This window comes from Mercenaria mercenaria, chromosome 13 (assembly GCF_021730395.1).
Source record: "Mercenaria mercenaria strain notata chromosome 13, MADL_Memer_1, whole genome shotgun sequence".
Taxonomy (NCBI): Eukaryota; Metazoa; Mollusca; class Bivalvia; order Venerida; family Veneridae; genus Mercenaria; species Mercenaria mercenaria.
In genome coordinates this window covers 64,607,336-64,622,422 of record NC_069373.1, presented here as the reverse complement: position 1 = coordinate 64,622,422, position 15,087 = coordinate 64,607,336, and the positions used below count along the sequence as shown (strand labels likewise).

General features: G+C 36.0%; 1 protein-coding gene across 7 annotated transcripts in view; it reads right to left on the bottom strand.

Moving 5' to 3' along the window:
* LOC123528430 (ectopic P granules protein 5 homolog) overlaps positions 1–15,087 on the bottom strand; it is a 307,990-nt gene that overhangs the window by 253,014 nt on the left and 39,889 nt on the right. For all 7 annotated transcript variants that reach the window (XR_008366830.1, XR_008366831.1, XR_008366833.1 and 4 more), the window contains 4 exons: positions 5,111–5,344; positions 4,128–4,297; positions 3,678–3,823; positions 1,537–1,712 (listed from right to left, as the gene is read on the bottom strand). Coding sequence is in view for 2 of the 7 variants with exons in the window: in XM_053522064.1 (XP_053378039.1) it covers positions 1,537–1,712; positions 3,678–3,823; positions 4,128–4,297; positions 5,111–5,344 (726 nt within the window). In the remaining 5 variants the exon portion in view is untranslated. The remainder of the gene's footprint in view (positions 1–1,536; positions 1,713–3,677; positions 3,824–4,127; positions 4,298–5,110; positions 5,345–15,087) is intronic.

The following is a 15,087-nucleotide window of genomic DNA, read 5'->3' as shown; positions in this document are numbered from 1 at the left end:
GTGTTGAAAGTTTCAAAGCTTTATTTCAAAAGACTTTGTCAAAATGTGGACTGGTACGAAAAACTTAACCAAGACGCCGACGCCGTGGTGAGTAGGATAGCTCTACTTATTCTTTGAATAGTCGAGCTAAAAGGCAAGTACAGTCGAAACTCGGTATCTCAAACTCGCTTAACTCGATATTCCGCTTAAGTCGAAGAAATTTTCAAGTCCCGTCAAAGTTCCTTCTTTACATATGTACTTCAACTCCAGTTACGTCAAAATTTGACTTATCGAGATTCCGGATATGTCAAAAGGGATTTTCAGTCCCGTAAATAGAATTCAAGTGCACTGTAAACTCGGTAAGTCGAAATGAGAAATATATGCGATAAAATTTCACACATCTCGTTGTGAATTTGGTTGGTTTTTAACACATATTCATGTTTATTGCCTAACCAGAAAGCCATGATGCCGACATATCAAAGGTGCGGCGATTATCAAAATGAGATGATGTCATACTTGTTTGCACGTGCCATAATGATAATTGTTTGATGTAAGCATTAGATTTCTTAATCAGCGATAATTTGTTTTTGAGACGTTATGAAAACTGCTTTTAAGTTAAACTAAATGAATTAATTAGTTTAAACAGTTGAGATCTTTAATAAGGATTAACTAGCGGTAATCGCGATGAGACTGTAAAAAATAACTTCTTTTGGGAAAGCATCATTCTTTCAAAATGTCAGATCGAAATGCTGTCAATCCTCCGGGGAAGAAACGTGGTACAAAAAGGAAACTTGCCTCAAAACACATTTGAGGTTAGTGTCATTTTTATTCTTCGAAAAACTGAAAACTTTGATAAACACAAACTCGTATCGTGTACGCATAAAGTGCCGAGAGCGTATACACGGCATCAACGAAACAGCTTTTATTTTTCATTAAATATTTTCGTAATTTAACCAACTTTTTTGATAATTCGTCCATATACATCCCTCCTCATAACTCGAATTTCGGTTATCTCGAAATAAAAAGCACGGTCCCTTGAAATTCGAGATACCGAGTTTCGACTGTATATGATTGACTGTTTCACAGCACAATTCTGAAATAGTTCATGGCACAACTGCATTCATTATGCATATATCTAAAATAATACAGCAGGAAGTCGAAGTAACTTATGAACAGTGACTTTGAAATTCCTAAAGAAAGTCAACATGAGGCTGAGTTCTTGTTTTGAAACTCTGTAATATTCTTATATCAGCTAAATAAATATTATCATCTTATATTTTACAAGATTTATATAGCACCCTTGTTATGATAACGAAGTGCAAAGGCATTTTAAAGAGAAAGTAAGCCAATAAGAGCACCAAATTCATTCTCTACCAGTACAGAGCGAAGGGACCGAGCGAGGGAAAGCCCCCATAAAAGAGAGAGAAATCTTTAAGATACAAACATGTCCCACAAACCTAGCATAGCTCTTTTTGAAATTGACAGCCTGGTTCTTTAACATGCCCAGTGTATATGATCAATACACACTAATCTGTTTTTTTATAAAGGTTAACTTACTGTTTGGTTTTGAAAGATGGCTAGCAGTCTGTCAGCCTGGTATTGTGGTGGTAAGGAGGGGAGATACAGAGTGCCATCATGAAGTAACGGTTCCTCTACCCACAGCTGCAGGGTATTGTATAACCTCGCCAGCTTGTAGTACAGTTCCTTCCTCGATGTCTGTCCATCTTCCTCATCTACAAGAAAGGAAGCAATTTCATGAAGACCTCTATATTATAAGTTAATGAGAGTTTCTTTTGTGTTATAAAAGACAGTAAGCCTCCAACTAAAAGGCTACTTCAGTTTTGGGATTCAGAACTTACCACATCTATGCTATATTTGACTTACCTTTACAGTGCATTTTATTCATAGGGACATTAATTCTGTCCTCATCTAATTGGCTGAAACACAAAACATAGGGTTAAATCCCTATTAAAAATATAGGTTTTTCTGCTTTTTATAAAATATGGTAATTATCCCTTTAATATGCATTAAATAAGAGCCCCACTGTGCAGAGCAAGATATACTCTTAGTAATGTACCTATTAGGTCAAACCGTTCTGAAGTAACTAAGAGGAAACTAGGGAGCAAACAGAGAGATGGATGACCAGCACCAGCACATAATATGTACATATCTCATACCTTTGACTAAGAAACTTCAAAATCAAGAGGGGACCATGCCGAATGTTCTTTTTGTACTAACAGTCCCTGTGGTCTTAAAGTCTGATCTAATGACCTCAAAATCATTAGGGTCATTCAATGCCTATGAACTGTGTGCTTCTGGCCTTAAATCAATTGGAGTCATCTACTGCCCATTGACTATGTGCCTGACAAGTAATAGGATCACAGGTCAAGGCATTCTCATGATATTGAGTGAAAAAGGTTTTTATACTAACAGTCACTGTGACCTTGACCTTTGACTCACTGACCTTAAAATTGACACGGGTAATGGTCTGCCTATGGGCAAAGTGCCTGCAAAGTTTGAGGACTGTAGATTAAGGGGTTATCAAAATATACAGCAAAAGCAGACCAAACAGAAAGTGACCATGCCCTCTGGCAGCCACATATTTTCACGAATAAGAATCATTTGAATAGTCTTGGTAGAGTGTCAATAAAGCTTTTTTTAAAATTATATTAAAGTCAAAGGAGATGTACTTTGAAAACTTCTATCTTTAGCTCTAGCAGTCATATTTTTTGATGAATCAGAATAACATGAAAAATCTAAGTGTCACAAAAGGAATACTTATATGAAATTATCTTGAAATGCAGCCATTAGTTTCTAAATGGAAGATTTTTTTATAGTTTCTGCTATATACATATAGGGGAAAGTAACCACCTCTCCCAGTGGCTATGTTTTTGTTTTTTTTGATAAATCGGAATAATATGAACAATCTTGGTAGAGGGTCACTCAAGAAATATTTCATTAATTGGACTTGCAGTTTCGACAAAAAATTTGTTTCGGGTTTTCTTTTCAGTTGCTATGGCAACCAGTATTTGCATGGAATGGATTTTTTTCCCCAACAAATTTATCAAAAAGCCACCCAAGGTATGCTACTATACAGTTTAATTGAAACTGGCCAAGCAACTGTTGACACACATCAGATGGGTAAAGAAACTGGACATTGGATGATGGAAAAAGCTAATCTTGAGTACTATGTGCTCAGACGAACTTAAAATAGGCAAATGTTTTCATGTATACGTTTCAAACAAATCCATTAAATGAACAAAATCTGATTAACCATTGTGAAGTAGAGTGCTTGAATTTCTGTACAGAAACACTTCAAAGGAAACCACAATATTCCTTTCCCATCTTATTCTATGTTTCTTACATCACCCGCTGTTATCAAAATGTTCTAAAACACGACTTGTCTGATGTCACCACGGTGATGACTGCTGCTATTTTGTTTATTTTTTTCCTGACTAAAGTCCCATTGGCACAATTTGGTCATATGGCAGCTTTTCTAGCTTTAATTGTGGAAGGAAGTACAACTTCAAACATCATTACTAACAATACAACTATCAACCTCATGGAAGCTAACTGGCTTCCTCGTGTAACAACCCAAGCACAGTTTGAACCTTCTGAAGTCAGGGATAAGTTATTCAAATTCAGCGACATTAACCACTTGGAAACACACATCTGTTAAGAGTATTGTCAGGGTTTACCTTCATTATCCTCTCCCGACTTTTTAGTATAATGGTCTGCTGTCTTTCCGAGCTGTTTCTTCATTTTCTTCAGCATGCCAGAGTAACCAACTCCTGTAAAAAATCCTGTAAAGAATCTCTCACCTACACTTGCCCTCTGTGGTAAACTGAAATGATAATTTGAGGATATTTTCTGCGGCATATATTTAGGTTTTTTACATGGCTAAATTTGATCTTTTTAGGACAGTTAGCGCTGTCAGTTATATATCCTGTAAATTTGTTTTGCTCTTTTAAATTTGATTTGAGCAAAAATGTTTTTTTTTTTTGGCTGAATTGACATCCCTTTCCTTCATGTCTATAGTTGGTGTAAATTTCATAAGAGCAAAGATTTGGACGACATCATCAATAATCTTGTATTATCCAGATATTCAAACTTGAGTCTTATCTAGCAAGGATGTTGCAAATATTTACCTTGTTTGTGTAGTGCTTAGTCTTCCTAGAAAGAGCACAAAGAACCTCTGCCAGGTAAGAGCAGCTACTGGATGACCAATTGGCATGTCTAATGCCTGCTGTGCCCAGCGATAGATGTTCAGTCGTGCCCAAGTTGGTGCCTGATCTAGCTTCAACTTCGTAACTGATTTCTGTGACAACAAACAAAATCAGCAAGTTTTATCACTTCATTTATCAAAGCAACAACAAAAGATTACAAAAATCTTGTACAAAATTTACTTTATGTAATAATTAAATTTTATTTCTTTGTAAACATAACTAGCTCTTAAATTATTGAAGTTTTCATATTTTATATCTCAAAATTGGTTATTCAGGAGCACTTACTACTAAAATTTCGGACCAAACTAGGAATACACCTTTATATTCAACTTAGTCTGACTCGTAACAGAACAAAACTAGGAAGGAAATGTACATGGGCAATGTAAGTCATAATATGCTCACAAATATTTTAGGGGACTTCGTGATGGAGTGATCTAGGTTACCAACATAGAATGACTTGCACCTTACCTCTCTGCTCTTGTCATATGAAAAAGCAAGACAGCTGGCTTGCAGAATTAGGTTGGTTGACCCAGGTGCCTGCCCCTGCCTGGGGACATCTGGGGTCTTCCATCACCATTAAAGGCGGAAAGTCATCACAGAACTGACTCTACAGTTTGACTATAATCAACAACAAAACTCAAATGAGCTGCACCATGAGAAAACCAACATAGTGTGTTTGCGACTAGCATGGATCCAGACCAGCCTGCACATCCGCACAGTCTGGTCAGGATCCATGCTGTTCGCTTTCAAAGCCTTTTGCAATTACAGAAACCATTAGCGAACAGCATGGATCCTGACCAGACTGTGCGGATGCGCAGGCTGGTCTGGATCCATGCTGGTCGCAAACGCACTATGTTGGTTTTCTCATGGTGCGGCTCAAATATTTAAGCCATAAATTCACCAACCTTCAAACACGTTTCTATTCCTGCTTTCTGATTATTCAACATTTCCTCTTGCAGAGTAGACCACAGTTTGGAGTCTATTTCAAAACTTCCTTCTAACCACAGTATTATATAGGTAAGCCAGCTGAAGTCTGGGCAGGATGATTTGTCCAGGAAGGTAGGTAATGTAACACCTGAGGTCACCCAATTCACAATAGAGGAAACAACACCATGGCTTCTCTCATGGTGGCAATATTCCTGAAAGGTTAGAAAATACTCTTTACTTGGAACCTTGTTACAACCTTTTATTATTTGAATTTTTCAGAAAGAAGGGATATAAGTTAATGGAAATTACATGTTCCAAATTCTTTATTCAGTCAATGTCTTCAGAATTTAAAACAAATCTGAAAATCTGAAACATGTTTCCAAATAAATAAGCAGTCCAATTAAAAATATTGGAGAAACATCACATGGATCAACAAAAATCTGTGTAAAGAACAAAGTTTACAATTGAAAGTCATTTTAAAAAAAAAACAACACTATTTAAAAGAAGACACCCTCCAAAAGTTTTACAGCTTAAAATCAAGGTTTGATAAAATGTCGTGATCATGACCTTTAACCTCCAAGTGTGACCTTGACCTAGGACCTAGTGATCTGGTTTGTATACTCTGCCTACCATCTGAATGAGGTCGACAACAGAAGACAGTTTCATAAAAAACCTTCCTTTAGTATACGAGATATGAAACAGACAAGAAATAAGCCAAATGTGACCTTGAACTTGGATCTGGTTACCTGGTTTGAGCATGATTCTTATATTATTATGGTGAATATTTATGTTAATATAATTGCAAATCAAGCATACTGAAATAAAGCTAGTTGACCTGAAAATCAAGCAGTCTGAATTAACTACTTTAGCTCTATGTGTGATCTTGACCTTTGGCCTAGCTACCTGAGTTGTGCTCTGCATGTCCTCTTAGTAAGATAATCAACAGACATTCCATGAAAATTCTTCCAGTAGTTTATTTATTTTATTACCCGAAATTATAACCAGAAGACAAGTAGCATTCACATTTTTACATGTTTATTTGTACATTTCAGATATGAATACAGTCACATATTTCAATTACCGGCACGTAAGATACTGTAAACAGTGCTAATTCAACCTATGAAATATTCCTTTCAATATAAAAGTTATTATCAATATTTTGGCAGAGTATGGCCACTCCAATGAAAGCTATTTGAAAAACCAGTCGACCGGGAGGAAACCAGACGTACTCGTAAAGCACCACATCATTGCTCCACGTTACCTGTAGAGCAACAAGCAGCGCCACACGGACGCAAGGGATACCACAGTACACCACAGTAAATTAAACATCCCCCAAAACTCGACGTTACCTGCAAAGCAATGAGGAATATTTAGCGGACCAACGGAGCAAGGCAACGTACTGTGGTTCTAAGCAACGAGCAAGGCTACAGTACACAACAATATTTAGCGGACCAACGGAGCAAGGCAACGTACTGTAATTCTAAGCAACGAGCAAGGCTACAGTACACCACAATATTTAGCGGAGCAAGGCAACGTACTGTACTTCTAAGCAAGGCAAATACTATGAGCAAGGCTACAGTACACCACAGTAAATTAAATATTCCCCATAACTCGACGTTACCTGCAAAGTAATGAGGAACATTTAGCGGACCAATGGAGCAAGGCAACGTACTGTAATTCTAAGCGAGGCAAATACTATATGATGAGCAAGGCTATGACATCAGCAAGGCTATGATACATTTAAGCAAGGCTAGTCAGATATTGCCAAGGCACTAGAGCAATACCTTTAATATACACCGTAACATCCGTACCATCAAAACGTCCCAAAGCACGCCCGATCGCCCCCACGGTCGACAGAATTTTTCCAGGCCCTTACAATTAGGAGTGACATAAAAATAATTGTATATAAATATGGAAATGATTAACTGGAATTTTAGTAATAAAAATTATACATGTATTAATTCTAAATTGTCCTTTTGATTTCTCATAAAGCAACAGTCCGGAAGAATGATATCCTTTTAGATTTGTCTGTTTCACAAATTTTGTAGCCCAGGAATCCGTTCAATTAATGTCTGTGGAAAGTACCTGGAGTCTGATCACTTCCGGAGTTGGCACCCAATGGCAGCATATTATCTGCAACATAAATACTTCACAAAACAGTCAGATTGTCATAACAGAATTAAAGGTACAAAATATACTGAATTGTAGTATACAACAATTTTTATTATTATTATTATTATTACTGGGGTGTGGCGGGTGGGCAATTTAACATCGATCTGAAGCGCTAGCCAATACACCTTTAGTTCAACTGAGAAGATTGCACGTGCTCTCGATTTAATATAACGCTCGAGTGGTTCCCTGACGAATAGGCGTTTATCATTAATCTGTTATGTTTAGACAAGGAACTAGAAAACTGGATTACTTGACAACGACGATAGTTTATAGCTAACACACCTAGCAACGAGATAGCCATAAATTTCGGGAAAAATAAAAGTAATTATTTTTAGGCAAAATAATTTTTATTATTTTATTACCCGAAATTATAACCAGAAGACAAGTAGCATTCACATTTTTACATGTTTATTTGTACATTTCAGATATGAATACAGTCACATATTTCAATTACCGGCACGTAAGATACTGTAAACAGTGCTAATTCAACCTATGAAATATTCCTTTCAATATAAAAGTTATTATCAATATTTTGGCAGAGTATGGCCACTCCAATGAAAGCTATTTGAAAAACCAGTCGACCGGGAGGAAACCAGACGTACTCGTAAAGCACCACGTCATTGCTCCACGTTACCTGTAGAGCAACAAGCAGCGCCACACGGACGCAAGGGATACCACAGTACACCACAGTAAATTAAACATCCCCCAAAACTCGACGTTACCTGCAAAGCAATGAGGAATATTTAGCGGACCAACGGAGCAAGGCAACGTACTGTGGTTCTAAGCAACGAGCAAGGCTACAGTACACAACAAAATTTAGCGGACCAACGGAGCAAGGCAACGTACTGTAATTCTAAGCAACGAGCAAGGCTACAGTACACCACAATATTTAGTGGAGCAAGGCAACGTACTGTACTTCTAAGCAAGGCAAATACTATAATGAGCAAGGCTACAGTACACCACAGTAAATTAAATATTCCCCATAACTCGACGTTACCTGCAAAGTAATGAGGAACATTTAGCGGACCAATGGAGCAAGGCAACGTACTGTAATTCTAAGCGAGGCAAATACTATATGATGAGCAAGGCTATGACATCAGCAAGGCTATGATACATTTAAGCAAGGCTAGTCAGATATTGCCAAGGCACTAGAGCAATACCTTTAATATACACTGTAACATCCGTACCATCAAAACGTCCCAAAGCACGCCCGATCGCCCCACGGTCGACAGAATTTTTCCAGGCCACAATAAATTTGCCAAAATTTATCCCCCAAAAATTCTGTGCAACGATTTCTTAAATTCTAAAAAATACTATCTCAACTTTACAACAATTATATTTGTTCTTTAAAACCAAACTGGTTCATCCATATAACTATAACATAATCGGATAGGCTATTTGAAAGACAAGTAGAGCAAATCCCGCCAACATCACGTGATCACGTTTTGCCAATGTATGAAACAAGGAGCGGAAGGATTATCGTCTTGAGTGATTCGGATCATTTTTCATCATCATGATGATAATCTATAGTTCTATCTTTGAAAGAAATAACTAACTTAAATGCTTACCTAAAATATATTTGTTTGGATACACGTTTTATCTTAAGATTTATGTCCTAATGTAATTCAATTAAATTCAATTCCAACCATGTTGATATGTGCCCCTTCAAGGCTATACATCAATATCCAGAAAGACCATTATCCCTTTTATCCGCAAGCATTATCCCTTTTATCCACAAGCATTATGTTGTTACTGCATTTTGGTTAGCTTTTCAATGAGTTTACCAGGCCTCAATCGGGTCGGGTATGACAACACAATCCAATACACTACGGTACCAATTTAAACATAGTATAGATCAACTTGATACTAATTAAAACGACTGCATGTTTATACATTGTATTATCGTTTGCTTGTTATGGTTCTCATGCATCGTTGAACTCAAGAAGATTGTCAATGAAAAAAGTTAAGTGCATACTGAAATGTTTTCTGTATTGAAACGTTTTAATGAAGAAAATCATAATTATCAAACATTTTATCGTTTAAGTTACCGTGTGGGATTTATACATCAAGGCATGTCTGCCCTATTGATTTATAATAATACTGCGGTAGAATACCGAAGCTAGCGGATGGGTCACACATCCCTAAAAATTGTCGTGCAATTATACATGTATTTATAAATGAATAGATCTACTGCGGAACTAAATCTAGGTCGATATATTTATCAATAACGTGTTAAAGTAGTTGTACTTCTGTCGAATCGTATATTAAAAGAAAACCATACTTTACTATGAAGACCCTGAATAATCGACTTTTCCAATAATGTTTCGCTATCGCTTTTCTACTTCTAAATACGTAATCGTTCTATAAATAGATTGCGCTATACAGCATGAAATATGTCCAGATATTCAACTTACACGAAAACACAATTTCAACCTTATTTTGTAAATCTAATACATAATGACGTTAACATTATCTGTCTTCAGTAAATAATTTCGGCTTGGTTTGTCAAAGAAAATTTTTTACTTAAATATTAAAAATCCGACTTTAATAATTTATATAACAAACCAACACTGATTTATGAAATCCCGGTTCCGGGCTAAGGTAAAAAAACTACAGAATTTCGTTAACATGATATAGTGCTACATGGGCTATTCGGAGAGAATTCACTTACTGGAACAGGAGAAAAATTAAGACAACCAAAAAATTTTCATTCATACATAACGTAACAAACGACTGGTAGTTTGTTACAGATTTCAACCAAATCCCATGATAACCAGCTCTGAAGTTTTGCTCACTACACATACATACTCCAGTGATAAAATCATCAGTCAAGAGTGTTGTAATACAGTATGATGACTTCCAAAATTTTAAGAACCATTAATATGATCTGTGATATTGGATTCGGCTAAATATTGGCAGTATATCTTAACGCTACATATTTACAACTATGATGACCTAATCTTACATTAGTTAGCTTCTAACACCAAACAAAAACGTGACACTATATAACGGGAAACCAAGTGCAAACAGTTCTATCTACTGTTATTTGCAATGTCACACCATTTTAAAATGTCATGTTAACTGACACCAGTGCCCTTAGAAATAAATACGAACAGCTCTAACTAAATACTATTAAGAATTAATGACAACCAATAAAATATCATAGGAAAGCTAGCCACATATACATGTATAAATTCAATCGATTTCTCTTTATTTTTGAAAGTTTAGAATGGTGTAAGGTTTTTTTTTTTTTTTTTTTTTTTTTTTTTTTTTTTTTTTTTTTTTTTTGAGGCCGCAACTTGAATTAACAAAGTTTCCGTGATATCTTATTTGACTCTGGTAACGATAGAATCTATAATAATATAATAGAATCCGGTTCTGTATGGAAAATAACAAAATATCTATTGTTTTTCAGCCTCTAAATTGACAGACATCACGATTCTGACCCCGTTTCTTCGAAAAATTCAAGTAACAATGTGTTTCGGGAAACGTAACAATCGTTTCAAATTTAATGTACGGAAAGTTGAGCTTCAACGAAACAGAATTTCCTCACCAAATTAACAAACGTAGTAGTGCAACAATTAACAATCCTGAACACCAAACAAAGAACAAACTGCCCAACTAATACTGTTTAAAAACGTTTGAATCTTATTTTCATAATAGACCACGCGATTTTTTTTGAGTTTTTTTTTTTTTGTAAAACGTTTGCGAGCATTTAGCCTAAAATAACAGTGAACGAGTTACATAAAATTTATCAACAACATGCGTCACTCTATTTCAAAGATGCACTATAAAGTAACGGTACTCTTTGTAATCTGTGATGACAACTCTACATGATTTGCATGAAGAATACATGAGGCACACAAGAATTTAGTTCAAAATTGACAGTGACATATTAAGCAAAGACAATGTGCATTGCATGAATTAATGTAGCGATATATATGTACGTCGGTGTGTTTAGTTAAATTTCAATCATATTTTGTTTCCCAGCATAAGAAAATTATTCCTCTATACTTGACAAACTATGCTGAAAAGAGATTTAATAAATAAGTCTTCAGATAATGTTGCGAAAACACATTTATCAAAGGAAGGGCCTAAATTATCCACCTGACATGTACATTATACCTGTATTATACAACCTAGCAAGTTCAACATCTTTATTTATTTTGGATTAAGTATTGTGGATCTTAAATTTTCGATTCTATGGATGCACGTGTTCCCGTGCAGTGTATTTGAAGATCATTACCGAAACCAATCGGAAGAAAATGTAAGTACATCTAAGTCTAATATTGAACCAGTGAATTTGTTAGTGATATTTGTTTATGATATCGAAAGAGTTAAATGACCTAACCTGATCCAACGTTAACAGGTGCTGATGCCTGCGTTTGCATGCCGACAGATTCTCCTGGTCATGTAAAACTTATCGCAAAGTGAGGGTCGTAATTAATAGTGTTGAGAAAACCTACTTAAATATCTTACAGTTGCGTCCTTGTATAAATATTTTTCCTAATTACAATCTTTCTGGTTTCCATAACCCATCCGATCTTAATCCGTATACTATACCCTTGCAATACTAAACTATTCGACGGTCCCATAAAGGGGACATTAACGTAAAACACTCCAAAAAATTTGCTATTTAAATTCCGGGAAGTAAATGAGCACAACAGTGTCACTGTCTAATGAAATGTGACGTCACCGATGTTACTATTTACTTTGCGAGCACCATACGAGTAATAAAACGGAAATGCCCTATGTGAATCACGTGTATTGAAAGTACCACTGCCTGTCGGAATCAAGAAACTATTACGACAGTTGACTGAACTAGCAACATTATTGTTTTGGTTCGAATCTGTAAAATTATGAGAAATAGGGTCGCCACACCCCGTATTAAGTTTACAGTTAATACAATACACAATTCATAATCGGTGCATAGATGTTAACGGGAAGAGATTAACTGTGTATAACTATTTACTGACGTAAGTACTGTCATTACCAAACTGCAGAATTAATTGCGACTCCTTCGAAATTTGTTCGAAATCAATAACAAACCTACCGGCATTTTGTCTGATGCCTGGAATTTCTGGCAAATCCGCCGTCTAGTTCGCCTTTCATTTCCTTCCCTTCATAATCATCTCGACAGGCTGGCTCGCCTCTACCTTTCAGGCGTGTTCTGCATCGACCACGTGGCATGGCTATTCAATTTAACATCGATCTGAAGCGCTAGCCAATACACCTTTAGTTCAACTGAGAAGATTGCACGTGCTCTCGATTTAATATAACGCTCGAGTGGTTCCCTGACGAATAGGCGTTTATCATTAATCTGTTATGTTTAGACAAGGAACTAGAAAACTGGATTACTTGACAACGACGATAGTTTATAGCTAACACACCTAGCAACGAGATAGCCATAAATTTCGGGAAAAATAAAAGTAATTATTTTTAGGCAAAATAATTTTTATTAGTGGACAAAAAGTTAAGGTACTTGACATTTTTCACCGAAGTGTGACATTGACCTTGTATGTGGAGGCCTGTCGTATCTGATTTTTATTGTATTATCATGTTGAACATCAGTCTGCACTTATTTGGCTATAACCGAAGGTTCTTAAGACATGCATGACTCCAACAGAGCCCCTATGTACACTGTATTTTGAAATATAAATATACAAATATTTCATGAGTCATTAGAGTGTCAACTTTGTAACAAAAATAAAAGCTAAAAGAAACAAGAGGGCCATGATGGACCTAGATATCTCACCCGAGCGAGTTACACTGCTTACTTCAACAGTTATGGAAAATAATTATGCAAGGAAAATGTCTGTGAAACTATTATAAAATAGTATATCTGTACAATCTTTGTTAAGGGCCAGCAGTTTCTGACTACGATTTTAAAATTTGGCCTACTGTATCTTGAAACTTGAAACTTGAGAATTTTCTTAAACGCCTATTTCAACACACAAAGCATCTTCAATGGCGTTGTACACTCATGCATTAAAAACAGTAAAAACAATTCATCAGTATTAACACAAAGTCTTGATTTGCTTCAATGTAATTGCTGTAGTATGAATTTTAGAACAATGAATAGTAGCCTTTGAAGAAGTGAGTTTTCAACTGCTTTTTGAAGATTTTAACTGATTCACTTTGTCTGAGATTTAATGGCAGTTCGTTCCAAAGTTTTGGTCCAACCGTACTGAAGCTTCTGTCACTGAATGTTTTTTTCTTGTTATAAGGGACAACGTAGCATCCTACTGATGATTCTGACGAACGTAGTGTACACTTTGAAATTTTACTAGACAAAAGTTATATTAGATATTGAGGAGCATTACCAACAAAGCAGTTGTACATATAAGTAAGGATCTTAAAATTGATTCTTGCCTTCACAGGTAGCCAGTGCAAGTCATATAATGCCTGTTTTGAACTATCACGCATCTTACGGTTGAGAACAAGTTTGGCGCACATATTCTGAATACCTTGTAATTTACCTACTTCACAATTAGCAACACCATAAAGAATAACATTACAGTAATCCAAGTGAGAAATTACTAATGACAAAACCAATATTTCAGTGGCTTCTTTGGTTAGGTATTTACGGATACTTTTGATCTTGAAACAATTCAACATTGCAGTTTTAAATTTCCTTTTTATATGCTCCTTGAAATTAAGTGTGTCACCTAGAAAAGCGCCTAAGTATCTAATACAACTCTGCACTTTGATTTTATCACTGCATATTTCAATGTCTGTGGTGGAACACTTATTCAACTGTTGGCGACTACCAAACATTATAAATTCTGTTTTAGATGTGTTCATTTTTAGTTTGTTACTGTTCATCCAATCATTAATAACAGTAGCACAATTTTGAAGGTCTTGAATTGCATTCTTTTCTGCGATGATTGATGGCTGAAAGATTATTGAAGCTTCCGATATATACATATAGGGAAGAAGTGGCCACACCCCCAATCTTGGTAGAGGGTCAAACAAGGACCATTTGTGTGAAATTCTTTTTTTTTTTAAATCGGGCCCTTTTTTATACAAGAAGATTTTTTAGGTTTCCACTTATACAGTGGAAACTTCAAAAATCTTCTCATATGAAACTGCACTGTATACATTCAGGAGGAAGTGACCATGCATCCTGGTGGCCATGTTTTTTGACAAATCAGCCAAATTTAAACAACCTTGGTAGATGGTCACACAAGGACCATTTGTGTGAAATTATTTCAAAATCGGGCCAGCAGTTTCATACAAGAAGATTTTTAAAGCTTTAAAGTGACCACGCCTTTCTGGTGGCCATGTTTTTTTTATTAATCGGGATAATTTGAATACTCTTAAGTGGACTAACGGTTTAGAAGGAGATGTTGTATAAAGATTTTTCTATTTTTTTGCAATGTGCAACCAAGCGGAATCTTTTAATCAACTTTGGAAGAGGACCACACAAGAAACATCTAGGCAAAGTTTAATCAACTTCCACCAAATGGTTTCAGAGGAGATGTTTAAAGAATAGTGTGGTCGGATGGACAAACGGATGGACGTGGGGCGGTGAGTGATCACAACAGCTCACCCAGAGCACTTCGTGCTCATATGAGCTAAAACAAGAGGACCATGATGGTCCTGAATCGCTCACCTCTTCCCACATGGACCAGTTTTGAGTATGACGTCGTTTTTTCTATTATTTGACCTATTGACCTAGTTTTTGAGCTCATGTGACCCAGTTTTGAACTTGACCTAGATATTATCAAGATAAAAATTCTGACCAATTTTCATGAAGATCCATTGAAAAATATGGTCTCTA